General features: G+C 37.3%; 1 protein-coding gene across 5 annotated transcripts in view; it reads left to right on the top strand.

Moving 5' to 3' along the window:
• Positions 1 to 13,842: 13,842 nt before the first annotated feature.
• Positions 13,843 to 20,587, top strand: part of CCNH (cyclin H) — a 30,757-nt gene continuing 24,012 nt past the window's right edge. For all 5 annotated transcript variants that reach the window (XR_012330746.1, XR_004525827.2, XR_012330748.1 and 2 more), the window contains exons 1-2: positions 13,843 to 14,097; positions 16,010 to 16,132. Coding sequence is in view for 1 of the 5 variants with exons in the window: in XM_033852988.2 (XP_033708879.1) it covers positions 13,981 to 14,097; positions 16,010 to 16,132 (240 nt within the window). In the remaining 4 variants the exon portion in view is untranslated. The remainder of the gene's footprint in view (positions 14,098 to 16,009; positions 16,133 to 20,587) is intronic.

The following is a 20,587-nucleotide window of genomic DNA, read 5'->3' as shown; positions in this document are numbered from 1 at the left end:
GATTGAATCACTTGTGGAACCTTGAAAGTTGCCTATGCAAAACCTCACCCTGCAAAGATTCCTGTTCAATTAGTCTCAGGTAGGGCCCCAAAGAGAAGGGCTTTTAAAAACAGCCCAGGTGATTCTAATGTGCAGCCAAAGTTGGAGAACCACTGCTACAGGAGAGTGGGATGGAACAAGACTGCCCTATGCTAAGTAAGAGATAAAAAGGAACTAAATTAATAGTACCAGAGAAAACTGTATGCAGGAACAAAAAATTTGGTTGGTTGGATTTACCATGACTTATTTCAAAACGGTGAGTATAATAAAACTGGTGTCTCCAGGATCTAGCCACATAGCTCCACCATGTGGATGAACTGTGATGTATCAAATCAGCTGATTGCTTTTTTCCTTCAGATGCTGCTCGCTATAACATGAGAAAATTAGTAGAAATAAGTTAAAAAGCCAAAAATAATGTGTTGACTAGAAGAAAAATATGTATAGGCACCTGAAAAGATTTAGAACTCAAGTACTTCATTCAAATATGATATAATGCTTTACATGTGAAATTGCTTTAGAATTTTTCCTTGGGCACAACCTTTATGAAAAAGGTATTTATTTGTATTTATTAAGTCTAAAAATCTATTGAATTGTGAAATTATCACATTTGTTTTTGGGAAAAAGATTTGTAAAGAGTGTTGAAGACTTGAAATGCTAAACATTTATAATTGCTTTTTATCTTGATAGGATTCCTTGAAAGTAGCTTCATAATCATACCACTCTTATTCTTGGGACATACTGAAATAATTCAGGTAGAAATTTTAAAGTGATTAGAAAAAGAGCAAAATAAATTGATTAATTTTTATGACTGCGGAAGTTTCTCATCTTATTTAACTACTCACATAATTCCCTTTAAAAGCTTGAAATGTGTGATTCTTAATGGCAAAATAAAACATCTTCATAGTCTGTAAACTTTCATACATGATTGGCTATTGTCATTTATCAATAACTCTTCAAGCAAATTCTGAAAATGAGATTATTAAACTAGTGAAATTAACATTGCATTTCTAATTCTCTAGGCTCCAGACAATTTGCTCAGTAAGCAGTTTTTCAGTTCATAATTAAGTTGTACTTTTCATCTCAAGGTTTGAACCAAGTTTAAAATTTCAGTTTTATAACCTGGTTTAATATATCAATTCAAAGATGTATACTTTACTTCAAAATTGTCTCTGTTTTGGAAGAAACATGATCCTTACCACTGAAATGTATCGAAATCTATCAAAGAAAAAAATAAATTAGTTCTAAAAACATGAATGGATAAGAATATTGCCTCACTGTGATGACATCCTGTTAACAAAAAATGTCTTTTCTAGATGTGAGACAGTAATTAAGTCAATAAATATTTTTAGAATATCTGTCAGATGTAAGGTACTCTATGAGCATCACAGGTGACAGATGTCTAAAAACAGGATCCCTACTTCAAGAGAGTTTAAGTCTTTGAGGGGAGGTAAGAGAGTCACACTTCCAGGAGTCAAAACAAACGGATTACATAAAAAAGCCAAAAGAGTGAAGTAAACTAAGTGCAATGAGGAAGGAGAGATCACAGTCAGCTGGAATGGTTAGGAGAAGTCATAGAAGTAACAGGGTTTAAGTTAGATGGACCTAAAAGAAATTTGTATAGGCAGAAGGAGTTTGGGGCATTGTAGTCAGGGACACTGACAAGAGCAAAAACTGAGAACTAGGATAGACTTTGCAGGGAAGCAGCATCGGCCTCACCCAGGAGCATGTTAGAAATAGAGAATCTTGGTCTTGGCCTCCTGAATCCAATTTTGCATTTTAGCAAGAATGCTAGGTGATTTGTACTGACATTAAACATTTTAAAGCACTCTCTCAGAATATCATCAGTAAACTCTTTTCTGTAAAGAGTCAGATAATAAATATTTTTGGCTTTGCAGGCTGCTCTGCTACTTAGCATGAAAGCAGCACAGATGACACCATGTAAATGAAAAAGCATGGATGCGTTCCAATAAAACTTTATTATTGTGATAGTTAATTTCATGTATCAACTTGACTAGGACAGGGGATACCCAGGTATTTGGTTAAACACTGTTCTGGGTGTGTCTGTGAGAATGTTTCTGGATAAGATAACATTTGAATTTGTAGACTGAGTGAAGCAGATTGCCCTCCTCAATGTAAGTGGGCTTTTCCAATCTGTTGGAGGCCTGAATGGAACAAAAGGAGAGGTAAGGATGAATTTGTTCTCTCTGCCTGACTGCTTAGAGCCTGGGGCGTTGATCTTCTCCTGTATTCACACTGCAACTTACAGCATTGTTTCTACTGGGTCTCCAGTTTGCAGACACCTGATCATGGAACTTCTCAGCCTCCATAATTACCTGAGTCAATTCCTTATAATAAATGTATATTATTATATCCTATTATAATATATAGGTGTGTATATATATATATATATATATATATATATTCTATTGGTTCTGTTTCTCTGGAGAGCCCTGATTAATACAGTTATGGACACCAAAATTTGAATTTCATATAATTTTCATGTGTCGTGAAATACTATTTTTCTTTTGATTTTTTTCAACCATTTAAAAATTTAAAAACCATTCTGAGTGTGCAGGGCATACAAAAACAGACATTGGATGGATTTGGTCTGTGAGCCATAGTTTGCCAACTATGTCTTAGAACACTGAACATAGTAGAGATCCCGAAAACAAGTTAGCCCTTCAATTATTTTTATTGTCTAAATTCGAGATTCTACAACAATAGAATAATAATAACTATAGAGGTGTTTACTAGTCTATAGCCAAAGGATAATTTTTATTACTCTATAGCCAGGGATATTTAATCCAATAATAGGAGAATAATAGTTTTCTTCACCTTTTTTTTTAAGCTAGTAGGAATGTGGTTATTAATTTTTTTGAATGGGTATTTAAGCATCTTCCATTTTTTTCTCTCACAAAGGCAACCTGGAATATAAATATGGTTTCCTTCAATCAACCTAACAGAAAAGGTAAAGACTCTCCATGATAAGATCACTGTCATTCTCCCTATTACTTGGGCTTTAAAAATCAATCACATTGAAGTAACTGGAATGGTAGTTCTTGAAGCTTATCCAAGTTCCCAGCATAAGCTGGGAACTAGCTAGAAATGCTAATTCTTGGGCCTGCCCAAGACAGGGAGGTGGGGTGGGGGCAGACAGGAGGGGTGGGGTGGGAGGAAGGACGGGGCCCAGCAGTCTACGTTTTAAAAGTTCTCCAAGTGGGTATGTTGAACATTAAAGTTTGAAAACTGCCAAACTCAAGACAACTATTGATAAGAATCCAGATTCCTGGGTTTCTACTCCAGACCTATTGAGTGGGAATCTCTGGTTTGCATTTTAACAGGCTCCCAGATGATTGTTATGCTCATTCATATTTGAAAGTCACTACTTTATAGAGTTGCTGCTTCTCTTTCATCCCACCACCCCATCCAGCCTATAAGACCTTTGCCAAGTCCTATAAATTTTACATTTGCAAAAACTTCCAAACCTAATGATAATTGTCAGAAAAACCTCAAATTTTTAAAAACACAGGTTCCCAGGCCCTGCTCCAGAATTACACAGAAAAATGTAATATATAAATGTATTACATCTCAAATAACATGTTATATGATACATATGATATACACGCTATACTATCTGTCCATCTGGGAACATGGTGAGGAATTTACCCTCATAATCTTAAATCTGGTGTAGCTACTCAAGAGTAGACATTTGAGCCTCACTATTAGAATTGACCCCCTTGTTGTGTTTTAATATATTTTAATTTAGACCGTATAAAGTCCTCATTATGAAAACAATCACAAATAATTTCCAGATTAAAGTTATGCAACTCTGATAATTTTATTCTCCCACTCAAAAATTTTTGACTCTTTTACATACAGATTACTCAACTTGATATTCAAGACCCTCTGCTAATCTTCTTACAAATTCATATCTCAGTTAATTCACCTTCTTGTCCAGCCAACCAAGCTATGCTCTTTTTCTAGTCTCTGGATACACCTTGTACTTTGTGTTCCTCTACTTTGCCCAGTCACATCCCATCCACCTACAGCATGCCCTCCCTCAGTATCAATAACAAATACAAGTTCATACAAATGTTATATTCCCCAACTAACCTATTCCATGTGTCAGTTAAGTAATAACTAACATTTATTGAACAATTTGCAGAGGCCAGTCACACTGCTATAATCTTCACATGCAGTAACTAATTTACTCCTCAAAACCACCTTATCAGGTAGCTACACTACTTTCTTCACCATTCAAAGGATGAAACTCAGGGTAAAATAGATTGAAGTAGCTCTCCCAAGAATACTCAGTAGCAAGCAGTAAAGCTAGAATTCTGATTTCAGAACCTGAGCTCTGAAACACTAGATCTACTGAATCACAAATGAGATCTTTCCACCTGGTTAAATTGCTGTAAAACTGTGTTGGAAATGACCATATGGTACTTTATATAATATAGTTCTATTCACTCTTGATGAATTGGTATAAAAAAAGGGATAAGGTGGTAACAAATCACTCCCAGTCATGGTTGTAACAGAACTAAGGCCAACTCTGTTTATTCATTTGTTTGTTGTTTTAACAGTGACTTTAAAAAGACCCCACAGGAATTACCTTCATGTTTACCACATACCCCTGGCTAGCAGAAGAGACACTGAGCCTTTGGACTAAACCATGGCTAGTTGGGGCTGAATGAACCCTGGGTCTTCCATTGGTTTCAAGCCACCTAAAGGGTCTTATCTACACTAGTACCAGGTATCAGTACTCAGGGATAAGAAATATTATTACCCAGCTCCCTACTGGGCCCTACTCAAGGTTACTATCATTGAGAAGGGGCTGTATTTGTCTATGTCATAATCGTGCCACTACACTTTAAGGACCCTGAGGTAGGACTGCGAAATAGCCATTTTCATGTCCTCATTGCCATCATCACCACCACCTAACAATTAGTACCAGGTCTTCAGTATAGTGGTGATTTAGTAAGACATTTTGAATTGAACATGGATTTATAGAATTTGCTGCTCAATATGTTGTCTTTACACCTTAATTTTCAATAGTCCTAAAAAATAAAAGAAAAAATGTTTCAATTTTGGGGGGTTAAATTTAGATCAAGGATATTTTTTAAATGCTATTTCTTCTTTTTTTTACTTCTTTTCCTTTAGTAGTACTCTGTTTTGGAGAAACTAGGTATTTACTGCAGGCAACTCCTTTTCTTCTCCTAGTTGTAACCTGACAACTGGTTAAAAAAAACTAGGAAAGGATATTAGAGCCAATGCTAATTGTATAAATCAAATAGAACTGCAAGGGGCTTAATTGTTTTTGAATATCGTTGCAATGCTATATTTAGAATGTGAGAAACCTGTGTCAGTAGCTGAAGGAGTAGTTTCATGTCAGATCTTAAAGTAAGAAAGACATTGTATGTTTTTGTGAGCATAGATGTGGTTTATTCCCATCTCCCACTACCACCCCTTTTTGTCTTTGTGGCCCTGAAAACTAAAACTATGAGGATATGAGTATACTAATGTGTTTGAGAAATAAGAACTATAAATTAATCAGGGAACTTAATCATTTGTTTTATTAGACTGCAAAATTATTCCCAGTCCCACACATATTTATTGGTCACTCGCTCACCCTCCTAATTGCCCTTCTCTTCCTTTACTCCTAAGATCAGGCAGTCTGATGTTCTTTATTTTTCCTAAAACATTAAGATCACTGGGGCAGAGCCTGAAGAAGAGAGAAGATTGTCCTAAAGCAAGAGAGGAATTCCTAATACTCTCGTGGGAAACTTTGGCAAAGCATGTGGGTAAGTATAGAGCCTTTCCAATTTAATAACTGCAGCACAATGAAAGAGATTGTGTTTATGTAAACAAGTCACTGTAATCTTTCCTGTTAACATTCACTTCAGGGTAGTGCCTAATGAAATACTACACCTTTGTTTTCAAGTTTTGAATATTTCCATTACTCTTCTAGGAAGTTTAGATACTGTCTGTTTGGGTTTTTGTTTCATTTTGTTTTGTTTCTTTGTTTGAAATACCTCATTCTAGTAGCAGGGAAATTGTGATTTAAAGGTAATGGGGATGCCCCATCAGGAAACTTGCTCAAGCCTCTTAGATAGCCTCATCCACCAGACGGCACACAGCAGAAGCAAGAAGAACTACAATCCTGCAGCCTGTGGAAAAAAAACCATATTCACAGAAAGATAGACAAGATGAAAAGGCAGAGGGCTATGTACCAGATGAAGGAAGAAGATAAAACCCCAGAAAAACAACTAAATGAAGTGGATATAGACAACCTTCCAGAAAAAGAATTCAGAATAATGATACTGAAGATGATCCAGGACCTCGGAAAAAGAATGGAGGCAAAGATCGAGAAGATGCAAGAAATGTTTAACAAAGATCTAGAAGAATTAAAGAACAAACAAACAGAGATGAACAATACAATAACTGAAACGAAAAATACACTGGAAGGAATCAATAACAGAAAAACTGAGGCAGAAGAACGGATAGGTGACCTGGAAGACAGAATGGTGGAATTCACTGCTGCAGAACAGAATAAAGAAAAAAGAATGAAAAAACATGAAGACAGCCTTAGAGATCTCTGGGTCTCTTAAACATAACGGCATTCACATTATAGGGGTCCCAAAAGGAGAAGAGAGAGAGAAACAACCCAAGAAAATATTCGAAGAGATTATAGTTGAAAACTTCCCTAACATGGGAAGGAAATAGCCACCCAAGTCCACGAAGCGCAAAGAGTCCCATACAGGATAAACCCAAGGAGAAACACGCTGAGACACATAGAGATCAAATTGGCAAAAATTAAGAAAAAGAAAACTTATTGAAAGCAGCAAGGAAAAAATAACATATAAGGGAACTCCCATAAGGTTAACAGCTGATTTCTCAGCAGAAACTCTACAAGACAGAAGGGAGTGGTATGACATATTTAAAGTGATGAAAGGGAATCACCTACAGCCAAGATTACTCTACCTGGCAAGGATCTCATTCAGATTCGATGGAGAAATCAAAAGCTTTACAGACAAGCAAAAGCTAAGAGAATTCAGCACCACCAAACCAGCTCTACAGCAAATGCTAAAGGAACTTCTCTAAGTGGGAAACACAAGAGAAGAAAAGGAGCTAGAAAAACAAACCCAAAACAATTAAGAAAATGGTAATAGGAACATACATATCAATAATTACCTTAAAGGTGAATTGATTAAATGCTCCAATGAAAAGACACAGGCTTACTGAATGGATACAGAAACAAGACCTATATATATGCTGTCTACAAGAGACCCACCTCAGACCTAGGGACACATACAGACTGAAAGTGAGGGGATGGGAAAAGATATTCCATGCAAATGGAAATCAAAAGAAAGCTGGAGTAACAATACTCATATCAGATAAAATAGATTTTAAAATAAAGAATGTTACAAGAGACAAGGAAGGACACTACATAATGATCAAGGGATCAATCCAAGAAGGAGATATAACAATTATAAACATATATGCTGGGCTTCCCTGGTGGCGCAGTGGTTGAGAGTCCGCCTGCCGATGCAGGGGACACGGGTTCGTGCCCCGGTTTGGGAAGATCCCACATGCCGCGGAGCGGCTGGGCCCGTGAGCCATGGCCACTCAGCCTGCGCGTCCAGAGCCTGTGCTCCGCAACGGGAGAGGCCACAACAGTGAGAGGCCCGCATATCGCAAAAAAACAAAAAAAAAAACAAAAAAAAAACATATATGCTCCCAACATAGGAGCACTTCAATACATAAGGCAACTGCTAACAGCTATGAAAGAGGAAATTGACAGTAACACAATAATAGTGGGGGACTTTAACACCTCACTTACACCAATGGACAGATCATCCAAAATGAAAATAAATAAGGAAACACAAGCTTTAAATGACACAGTAGACCAGATACATTTAATTGATATTTATAGGACATTCCTGTCAAAAACAGCAGATTATACTTTCTCCTCAAGTTCACACGGAACATTCTCCAGGATAGATCACACCTTGGGTCACAAATCAAGCCTTAGTAAATTTAAGAAAATTGAAATCATATCAAGCATCTTTTCTGACCACAACACTATGAGATTAGAAATCAATTACAGGGAAAAAAACATAAAAAACACAAACACATGGAGGATAAACAATACGTTACTAAATAACCAAGAGATCACTGAAGAAATCAAAGAGGAAATCAAAAAATACCTAGAGACAAATGACAATGAAAACACGACGATCCAAAACCTATGGGATGCAGCAAAACCAGTTCTAAGAGGGAAGTTTATAGCTATACAAGCCTACCTCAAGAAATAAGAAAAATCTCAAATAAACAATCTAACCTTAAACCTGAAGGAACTGGAGAAAGAAGAAAAAACAAAACCCAAAGTTAGCAGAAGGAAAGAAATCATAAAGATCAGAGCAGAAATAAATGAAATAGAAACAAAGAAAACAATAGCAAAGATCAATAAAACTAAAAGCTGGTCCTTTGAGAAGATAAACAAAATGCATAAACCATTAGCCAAACTCATCAAGAAAAAGAGGGAGAGGGCTCTAATCAATAAAAGTAGAAATGAAAAAGGAGAAGTTACAGCAGACACCGCAGAAATACAAAGCATCCTAAGAGACTACCACAAGCAACTGTATGCCAATAAAATGGACAACCGGGAAGAAATGGACAAATTCTTAGAAAGGTATAAACTTCTAAGACTGAACCAGGAAGAAATAGGAAATATGAACAGACAAATCAGAAGTAATGAAATTGAAACTGTGATTAAAAATCTTCCAACAAACAAAAGTCCAGGACCAGATGGCTTCACAGGTGAATTCTATCAAACATTTAGAGAAGAGCTAACACCCATCCTTCTCAAACTCTTCCAAAATATAGCAGAGGGAGGAACACTCCCAAACTCATTCTACGAGGTCACCATCACCCTGATACCAAAACCAGACAAAGATACTACAAAAAAACAAAATTACAGACCAATATCACTGATGAATATAGATGCAAAAATCCTCAACAAAATACTAGCAAACAGAATCCAACAACATATAAAAAGGATCATACACCATGATCAAGTGGGATTTATCCCAGGGATGCAAGCCTTCTTCAATATATGCAAATCAATCAGTGTGATACACCATATTAACAAATTGAAGAATAAAAGTCATATGATCATCTCAATAGATGCAGAAATAGCTTTTGACAAAATTCAACACCAATTTATGAGAAAAACTTTCCAGAAAGTGGGCATAGAGGGAACCTACCTCAACATGATAAAGGCCATATATGACAAACCCACAGCAAACATCATTCTCAATGGTGAAAAACTGAAAGCATTTCCTCTAAGATCAGGAACAAGATAGGGATGTCCACTTTCACCACTATTATTCAACATAGTTTTGGAAGTCCTGGCCATGGCAATCAGAGAAGAAAAAGAAATAAAAGGAATACAAATTGGAAAAGAAGAAGTAAAACTGTCACTGTTTGCAGGTGACATGATACTATACATACAGAATCCTAAAGATGCCAACAGAAAACTACTAGAGCTAATCAATGAATTTGGTGAGGTTGCAGGATACAAAATTAATGCACAGAAATGTCTTGCATTCCTATACACTAATGATGAAAAATCTGAAAGAGAAATTAAGGAAACACTCACATTTACCATTGCAACAAAAAAGAATAAAATACCTAGGAATAAACCTACATAGGGAGACAGAAGACCTGTATGCAGAAAACTATAAGACAGTGATGAAAGAAATTAAAGATGATACAAACAGATCTCAGATATATCATGTTCTTGGATTGGAAGAATCAACATTGTGAAAATGACTGTCCTACCCAAAGCAATCTACAGATTCAACACAATCCCTATCAAATTACCAATGGCATATTTTACAGAACTAAAACAAAAAAAATCTTAAAATTTGTATGGAGACACAAAAGACCCCAAATAGCCAAAACGGTCTTGAGGGGAAAAAACAGAGCTGGAGGAATCAGACTTCCTGACTTCAGACTATACTACAAAGCTACAGTAATCAAGATAATATGGTACTGGCACAAAAACAGAAACTTAGATCAATGGAAGAACGTAGAAAGCCCAGAGATAACCCATGCACCTATGGTCAACTAATCTATGACAGAGGAGGCAAGGATATACAATGGAGAAAAGACAGTCTCTTCAGTAAGTGGTGCTGGGAAAACTGGACAGCTACATGTAAAAGAATAAAAGTAGACCTCTCCCAAACACCATACAGAAAAATAAACTCAAAATGGATCAGAGACCTAAATGTAAGACTGGACACTATAAAACTCTTAGAGGAAAATATAGGAAGAACACTATTTGATATAAATCATAGCAAGATCTTTTTTTACCCACCTCCTAGAGTAATGGACATAAAAACAAAAATAAACAAATGGGGCCTACTGAAACTTAAAAGCTTTTGCACAGCAAAGGAAACTACAAACAAGATGAAAAGACAACCCTCAGAATGGGAGAAAATATTTGCAAATGAATCAATGGATAAATGATTAAACTCCAAGATACTATTGAACTCATCCAGCTCAATAGTAAAAAAACAAACAACCCAATCCAAAAATGGGCAGAAGACCTAAATAGACATTTCTCCAAAGAAGACATACAGATGGCCAAGAAGCACATGAAAAGCTGCTCAACATCACTAATTATTAGAGAAATGCAAATCAAAACTACAATGAGGTATCACCTCACACCAGTTAGAAGGGGCATCATCAGAAAATCTACAAACAACAAATGCTGGAGAGGGTGTGGAGAAAAGGGAACCCTCTTGCACTGTTGGTGGGAATGTAAACTGACATAGCCACTATGGAGAACTGTATGGAGGTTTCCTAAGAAACTAAAAAAAGAATTACCATATGACCCAGCAATCCCACTACTGGGCATATACCCAGAGAAAACCATAATTCAAAAAGACACATGCACCCCAATGTTCATTGCAGCACTGTCTACAATAGCCAGGTCATGGAAACAACCTAAATGCCCATCGACAGACAAATGGATAAAGAAGATGTGGTACATATATACAATGGAATATTACTCAGCCATAAAAAGGAATGAAATTGGGTCATTTGTAGAGACGTGGATGAATCTAGAGACTGTCATACAGAGTGAAGTAAGTCAGAAAGAGAAAAACGAGTATCGTATATTAACGCATATATGTGGAACCTAGAAACATGGTACAGATGAACTGGTTTGCAAGGCAGAAATTGAGACACAGATGCAGAGAACAAACGTATCGACACAAGGTGGGGCAGGCAGTGCGGGGTGGTGGTGGTGGTGGGATGAATTGGGAGTTTGGGATTGACATCTATACACTAACATGTATAAAATGGATAACTAATATGAATCTGCTGTATAAAAAAATAATAAAGGTAATGGGGATGAAAGATGAAGGTAGTCAAAAGGTACAAAATTCCAGACAACTAAGTGCTTGGGATGATAAATATACATTTATCAACATGATAAATATAATGAACACTGCTGTATGTTACATATGAAAGTTGTTGAGAGTAAATCCTGAGAGTTCATATCACACACACAAAATGTTTTTCTGTTTCTTTAATTTTGTATCTACATGATATGATGGATGTTCACTACCTTATTGTGATAATCATTTCATGATGTATGTAAGTCAAATCATTATGCTGTACGCCTTAAACTTTTACAGTGCTTGTGTCAATTATCTCTGAACAAAACTGGAAGAAAAAAAAAAAGTAATGGGGATGGAGGCGGGGGTTAGGTAGGAATTGGCCATGAATTGATATTGTTGAAATACATTTCTCTCTATTCTTTATGTTTGAACTTTTCCATAAATAAAATAGAGTAGAGAGAAACACTTGCTGCTTTTTAGTTGGAAAGAAATGGAGATAAGTAAGGCACTATATTCTAAGTCCACAGTCTGCTTTCCACTGTAGAAATAGCACAAAAAGTAAACTTATGCTCAATAGGCTGAACAAGGGAAGGTCACTCAGGCAGACTGAAAATGCAGCATCCAGCTTGCTCACTTTAAGAAGAAGAAATCATGTATGAGCCTTAATGTCAGGACATCAGCAACAACTTTATTCTGTAGATGGTTAATTCAGCTACAATTTCTTCTACATTTCCCCAGATATGGTCAGTGCTTATTTTCATAGACTAAGATTTGTTAAAGGCTTAAAAAAAATAGCTATACCAGGAACACCAGGTTTTCATATTTGTCTTCCTAAATGAACTATGACACTCAGCAATTTTACTCTTATGCCTGTGGAAATCATATTCTGCCATCTCTCAAATGCCCATTTTTATTTCCCTTTACATGAAACTAAAGGAGTTGTCAAATGACTTTCAGAAAAACAAAATAAAAAGAATTGACAGGGTATACGTAACTGTCATGGTTCTAAGATTTTATACATACATTTATTTATCTAAATCACTTCTGTTCCTGTCTTTCTGTTTTTCCTTTTAAATTATTCTTTCCAATTATACAATCTTAGGGTTCTCACAATCCACTGGACTCATAACTTGCCATGTCCTTCCTTAACATCATCACATTTTCTCCTTCTTTCTCTTTTTCTCAGCCAATTTACTAGACTAAATCACTGACATATGTTTAAGGAGTGTCTGGATCTCCAAAGTTATTAACTACAAATGGTATAAGTTTGAGAAGGAATTCAAATAACTCTGGCAAAGTCTACCCTCAACTGCACCCACCCAAATTAAACAAAAAAGAAGAATAAGTGCTCTCTTTCTTAAGCCTTTAAAAATATTTTCATTGAAAGCAAAGTTGGAAATATTCTGCCCCCTTTGTCCTGTGTGACCTTTTCAACTCTCTGTATCATCATCTTTATCTCCTTTTTTGTTTGTTTTTAGAAAAACAATTTGATGTGGGTAAATCCACCTTTCTAACCCCACGTATGATGCATAGGTATGGCTAAATGAGACAAATTTCAAAACCAGTAAAGGCTTTTGTAATCAATGTAAACTTTGTATCTCAAATGCAATTTTGAAAGCACTAATAGTTTAAAAAAAATCTCTGAAGTGTTAATAATAGCTTATTGTAAGGTGTAAGGCTCCCTTGGGGGTCAATAATAAAGATGGGAATCTCAAGAAAACCCTAAAACTACTATATATAGTGGCTTCAGAGATGGAAATAGGGGGAGAAGGATTGGCTAGTTATCAACAGAAGCAGAAGGAAAAAGGCACAGAAAAAGGATAGACAGGGACACAGTGTCAGAACGATAAAGAACGATACACATGCACTGTTTCTAGTTTTCCTACCATGTTTCAGTCTCTCTCAGGTCAAGAATTTAGGTAGCGCTCCAGACACACTCTTCCTTAAAAGAGCCAGGAATGCTTCTGCCTTAGGATCTTGGCTGTTTCATCTGCCCCAAGATCATCCCCACATGATTACGTAGCCCTACTCCCTCAACTGTTTCAAGTCTTTGCTCAAATGTCACCTTCTCGATGGGGCCTCCTCTGAACATCCTATTTAAAAGTTGACCTCCTCCAGAGTGCTTTCCTAACTTCTGATTATCTCTTGTGGATTGTTTAGGTTAGCCTCCACATGCCCTCAATGTACTTCCCTTTTGGATAGCCCTGTCTGTCGTGTCTCCTTTAAATCTTGTCGGAAAGGGGCGGAGCTAGGGCCGAGGCTCACAAAAAAGGAGGAGCGTGTCGGTTGGCTACGCCCATTTGATTCGCGGGCCGTGGTCAGAGACCCCGCGAGACTTTCTCCTAATCCGCTCCGGAAACGCGATTGCGGACGGAATTACCACGTGACCTTGACGTCGCGCCCGCGCCGACCGGCCTGAATCCTTGGGCTTCCGCGGGATCCTGGTGGTGGTTTAGCCGCTTTACGTTCCGGTTTTGTGCCGTTGGCGGTCTTCTCTGCAGACTCCCTGGGCCTTGCCTCCGACTTCACCATGTACCACAACAGTAGCCAGAAGCGGCACTGGACTTTTGCTAGTGAGGAGCAGCTGGCGCGATTGCGGGCCGACGCCAACCGCAAATTCAAATGCAAAGCTGTGGCGAACGGGAAGGTGAGGGCTCCGGCTGCCGCCCTTCTCCCTCGAGCTCTATAAACTCTTGCCCGTCCCTCTCCCCCGGGACTTCCCGCGCACCTCCCTCCCACCTCCTGTGCGCGGCGTGCGTTTATCTGTTTAATAAACAGTGAGCACCTTGCTAGGTGCAGTGGGTACGGAGACGGACAAGGCCATCCATCCCCGTAATCGAGTGGCAGACAAATAACCAGTAACATGGCGAAGAAGACTTTGTAGCATGCTAATGTAGTGGGGGGAGGCTTTTCTTAGTGCCTGTTGTGGAGATGATGGGGAGAGGACTTTCCCGGTGGACAGAGCCACAGGTGCAAAGTAGGAGGCCAGAAGTTTCAGGGTTGGTCCCCGGAATGCTCATGATTGTGTGTGGCGGAAGCTGAGTATTTGTGTATGAAAGGTTGGAGAAGGTAAGCAGGGAACTTGTAAGCGGAGGTAAATAGTTTGAACTTTGTGATGGAGGAATAGGGAAACCTTTGAAAAATTTTAGATGGGAAATAAACCTTATCAGAGTCTGTCCTAGAAAGAGCTTTATGGGAAGGAATGGATCGACTGGATGGGGGCAGGGTGGAGGCAGGGGCATGAGAGACGGTTAGCACAAACCAATTGACCACAGATGGTTTGCACTATGTGGTCTGTCAACCACGTCCTTCCTGTTTTACTTTTACCTGGAAGTCTCGTCTGTTTCATATCACTTTATTTTTGTGCTGCACAAAGTAGTGCATATTGTGCTAAATTCTAAGTATTTAGCAAGTGTTAGCTCATATAATCCTCATAACTACCCCATGAGGTAGATACTATTATTATCCTTGCATTACATCTTAGGAAACTACAGAGAGGTTGAATAACTTTCAGGCTATATTGCTGGTAAGTGGCAGAGCCAAGATTTGAAACCATGGAATCTAGTTTCAGCATTCCTTCTGTAAACCACAGTGCCATGCTGTCTCAAAATTAGCACCTGTGTTAATTTCCTAGGAAACTAGGAAAAATAACTCCATAAAAAAATTACCACAAACTGGGTGGCTTAAAACAACAGAAATTTATTGTTTCACAGTTCTGGAGGCTAGAAGTCTGAGATCAAGGTGTTGGCCGAGTGGTGTTCTGTGCAGCTTCTTTTCCTCTTCCAGCTTCTGGTAACTCCAGGTGTTCCTTTGCTTGTGGCAACTAACTCCGGTCTCTAGCTCCATCTTTACATAGTGTTCTCCCTGTGTTTCTGTCTCTTCACATGTTCTTCTTATAAAGCTACCAGTCATATTGGATTAGGAGCCCATTCTACTTCAGTAGGACCTCATCTTAACTAATTACATCTGCAGAGACCTTATTTCCTCCTATTCTGAGTACTGGGGGTTAGGACTCAACATACCTTTTTCGGTAGTCCGTAATTAAACCAATAACAGCACCAAATAGATATTTGTTGTAAAATTGTAGTATTTATCAACCGTGTAGTGTATTCTGTAGAGATTTTATAAAGATGGAGAAGAGTTAATGTGTTAAGGGTCAAAATTATCCTTGAGGCACTTGTTGATTTTTACCTCAACCTGTGTGACTTAATAACTGACTGAGAAAGGGATATTGTCCAACCATTGACAATGTGTATCTTCTTTTTGATTTATAAATAGTGACATCAAATCTGTGAACGTATGCACACACTCCTCATGATTGCTTATACATTAGTGAAGCAAATATTCAGCCGACATTCTGAGAAATTATGCAATTACAGTATAGTTTTAGTTTATTAAATGTTTTCTTAAAAGCTATTTTGTGTAATATTAGCAATTCTATAAAGAGAAAATGAGGTGTGGTATATTTCCCTTTGGTTGGAGATATAAACTTAATCTAGAAAGAGAAAAAAATATTAAGATTATCTAATTAAATTTTTGTTGTAACTTCTGACCCAAAGGTTCTTCCAAATGACCCAGTCTTTCTTGAGCCTCCTGAAGAAATGACGCTCTGCAAGTATTATGAGAAAAGATTATTGGAATTCTGTTCGGTATTTAAGCCAGCAATGCCAAGGTCTGTTGTGGTAAGTTATAGTGATGAAGTATAATGTCCTTTAGCTAACTTACGAAATCTGTCTTCTTATAAATATTTAAATCAATTTTCTATCCACTTAAAAATGCACCTGAGTTATATATTTATATAAATATATAATTTATGTATTTAAGTTTTGTCACATATTTTTCAGTAAAGGCATTAAATTATGAATTCCTATGTTGTATCTTACACAGTGTTTCAAGAATCATTCCATATCTAAAGAATTTTGAGGTCGGCTAGATAGGTCATGACATACTCATTTTATATAGAAAGAAAAAATCAAATTACTTTCCCTCTAGGTTCTCATGTGGTTGTTTCAGATGTGTGGTTCTGAGGACCCTATTTCTGTGTGTGTGTGTGTGTGTGTGTGTGTGTGTGTGTGTGTACTGTGGTGCGGTAATGGTGAGGAGAAACAGGTAGTTAGAACTTTTTGGCTATATGGATTTGTGTATGCTGTCCCTGTAATTGTTCCTATTGTGTGTGTTTTGTTGTTTTAATTGCAGTATATTTGATTTGCAGTGTTGTATTAGTTTCAGGTGTACAGCAAAGTGATTTAGTCACACATATACATATATCCTTTTTAACATTCTTTTCCCATATAGGTTGTTACAGAGTACTGAGTAGAGTTCCCTGTGTTATACAGTAGGTCCTTGTTGATTATTTTATATACAGTAGCATGTATATGTTAATCCTAACCTCTTAATTTATCCCTCACCCCCCACCTTTCCCCTTAGGTAACCATAAGTTTGTTTTCTAAGTCTGTAAGTCTATTTCTGTTTTGTAAATAAGTTCATTTGCATCATTTTTTTAGATTCCACATATAAGTGATATCATATGATATTTGTCTTTCTCTGACCTACTTCACTTAGTACGATAATCTCTAAGTCCATCCATGTTGCTGCAAATGGCATTATTTTGTTCTTTTTTGTGGCTGAGTAGAATTCCATGGTATATATGTACCACATCTTTATCCATTCATCTTTCAGTGGACATTTAGGTTGTTTCCATGTCTTGGCTATTGTGAATAGTGCTGCTGTGAACATAGGGGTGCATGTATCTTTTTGAATTATAGTTTTGTCCAGGTGTATACCCAGGAGTGGGATTGCTGGATCATATGGTAGCTCCATTTTTAGTTAGTTTTTTTTTTTTTTTTTTTTTTTAAAGAGGAGAGTCTTATAACACAGCGGTCCCCAACCTTTTTTTTTTAAGATGTTGGGGGTAGGAGTTTATTAATTAATTAATTAATTTTTGCTGTGTTGGGTCTTCGTTTCTGTGCGAGGGCTTTCTCTAGTTGTGGCAAGCGGGGGCCACTCTTCATCGCAGTGCACGGACCTCTCACTGTCGCGGCCTCTCCTGTTGTGGAGCACAGGCTCCAGATGCACAGGCTCAGTAGTTGTGGCTCACGGGCCTAGTTGCTCCGCGGCACGTGGGATCCTCCCAGACCAGGGCTCAAACCCGTGTCCCCAGCATTAGCAGGCAGATTCTCAACCACTGCACCACCAGGGAAGCCCCCAGTTTTAGTTTTTTAAGGAAACTGCATGCTGTTCTCCACAGTGGCTGTACCAATTTACATTCCCACCAACAGTGTAGGAGGGTTCCCTTCTCTCCACACCCTCTCCAGCATTTATTGTTTGTGGATTTTTTGATGATGGCCATTCTGAGCTGTGTGAGGTGATACCTCGTTGTAGTTTTGATTTACATTTCTCTAATAATTAGCAATGTCAAGGATCTTTTCATGTGCTTTTTGGCCATCTGTATGTGTTCTTTGGAGAAATGTCTATTTAGATCTTCTGCCCATTTTTTGATTGGGTTGTCAGTTTTTTGGATATTGAGCTGCACAAGCTGTTTGTATATTTCAGAGATTAAGCCCTTGTTGGTTGTTTCGTTTGCAAATATTTTCTCCCATTCTGATGGTTGTCTTCTCGTTTGTGGTTTCCTTTGCTGTGCAAAAAGCTTTTCAAGTTTAATTAGGTCCTATTTGTTTATTTTGTTTTGATTTTCATTACTCTGGGAGGTGGGTCAAAAAAGAAATTGCTGTGATTTACATCAAAGACTGTTTTGCCTGTTTTCCTCTAAGAGTTTTATAGTGTCTGGTCTCACATTTAGGTCTTTAATCCGTTTTGAGTTTATTTTTGTGTATGGTGTTAGTGTTCTAAATTTCATTCTTGTACATGTAGCTGTCCAGTTTTCCCAGGACCACTATTGAAGAGACTGTCTTTTCTCCATTGTATAGTCTTTCCTCCTTTGTCGTAGATTAACTGACCATAGGTGTGTGGGTTTATTTCTGGGCTTTCTATGCTGTTCCATTGATCTATGTGTCTGTTAGTGTGCCAGTACCATACTGTTTTGATTACTGTAGCTTTATAGTATAGTCTGAAGTCAGGGAGCATGATTCCTTCAGCTCCATTTTTCTTAAGATTGCTTTGGCTGTTTGGGGTCTTCTGTGTTTCAATACAAATTTTAAGATTTTTGGTTCTAGATCTGCAAAAACTGCCATTGGTAATTTGATAGGGATTGCATTGAATCTGTAGATTACTCTGGGTAGTACAGTAAGTCCGCTACATATGAACCTTCAAGTTGTAAACTTTCAAAGATGCAAACGTGCGTTTATATGTCCAATCACATTAAGTTAGTTCACATGTCTGGCATACATTGTCATATGTGTGCATCCTCTACAAGTGGTTGTGCTTTTGTGTACTTTACAGTACAGTACTGTATAGAGTACAGTGGTACAGTATCTTTATTTCAAACCCAGGATGTCCAGAAGCAAGCGAAAAAGCAGTGGAGATGTAACTGGTACTACTGTACTTTTCAAGGCACTGTACTGTAAGATTAAAAATTTTTTATTTTTTGTTTGTTTTTTATGTATTATTTGTGTGAAAAGTATTATAAATCTATTACAGTATAGTACTTATATAGTTTCCCAATCGTGTTAGTTGGGTACCTAGGCTAACTTAATTGGACTTATGAACAAATTGGACTTACGAATGCACTCTGAATGGAACTCATTCAGATGTAGGGGACTTAACTGTGCAGTCATTTTGACAATACTGATTCTTCCAATCTAGGAACATGGTGTATCTTTCCATCTGTTTGTGTCATCTTCAATTTCTTTCATCAGTGTCTTATAGTTTTCAGAGTTCAGGTCTTTTGCCTCCTTAGGTAGGTTTCTTCATAGGTATTTTATTCTTTTTCGTGTGATGGTAAATGGGATTGTTTTCTTAATACCTCTCTGATCTTTCATTGTTAGTGTATAGAAATGCAAGAGATTTCTGTATATTAATTTTGTATCCTGCAACTTTACCAGTTTAATTGATGAGCTCTAGTAGTTTTCTGGTAGCATCTTTAGGATTTCCTTAGTATCATGTCATCTGCAAACAGTGACAGTTTTACTACTTTTCCAATTTGAATTCCTTTTGTTTCTTTTTCTTCTCTGATTGCCGTGGCTAAAACTTCCAAAACTATGTTCAGAAACAGTGTCGAAGGTGGACATCCTTGTCTTGTTCCTGATCATAGAGGAAATGCTTTCAGCATTTACTTTTTAACATCCTCTATGATGTTAGCTGTACGTTTGTCATTTATGGCCTTAACTATGTTGAAGTATGTTCCCTTTATGCCCACTTTCTGGAGAGTAGTTATCATGAATGGGTGTTGGATTTTCTCAAGCTTTTTCTGCATCTATTGAGGTGATCATATAGTTTTTATTCTTCAATTTGTTAATATGGTGTATCACACTAATTAATTTGCAGATATGGAAAAATCCTTGCATCCTAAGATAAATCCCACTTGATGATGGTGTATGATCTTTTTAATATATTGTTGGATTCAGTTTGCTAGTATTTTGTTGAGGGTTTTTGAGTCTATGTTCATCAGTGATACTGGCCTGTAATTTTCTTTTGTGGTATCTTTGTCTACTTGTGGTATCAGGGTGATGGTGGCCTCATAGAATGGGTTTGGGAGTGTTTCTTCCTCTGCAATTTTTTGAAATATTTCTGAAGGATAGGTGTTAACTCTTCTCTAAGTGTTTGATAGAATTTGCCCGTGAAGCCATCCTGTCCTGGACTTTTGTTTGTTGGGAGTTTTTTAACCACAGTTTTAATTTCAGTGCTTGTGATTGGTCTATTCATATTTTCCTTTTCTTCCTGGTTCAGTTTTGCTTGATTTTACTGTGCAAAGAATTTGTCCATTTCTTCTGGGTTGTCCATTTTATTGGCATATAGTTGCTTGTAGTCTTTTCTTATGATCCTTTGTATTTCTGTGGTGTCCATTCTAACTTCTCCTTTTTCATTTCTAATTTTATTGATTTGAGCCCTTTCCCTTTTTTTCTTGATGAGTCTGGCTAAAGGTTTATCAGTTTTGTTTATCTTTTCAAAGAACCAGTTTTTAGTTTCATTGATCTTTTGTTTTCTTCATCTCTATTTCATTTATTTCTGTTCTGATCTTT

This window comes from Tursiops truncatus, chromosome 3 (assembly GCF_011762595.2).
Source record: "Tursiops truncatus isolate mTurTru1 chromosome 3, mTurTru1.mat.Y, whole genome shotgun sequence".
NCBI lineage: Eukaryota > Metazoa > Chordata > Mammalia > Artiodactyla > Delphinidae > Tursiops > Tursiops truncatus.
This window is presented reverse-complemented; position numbering and strand designations above follow the sequence as displayed.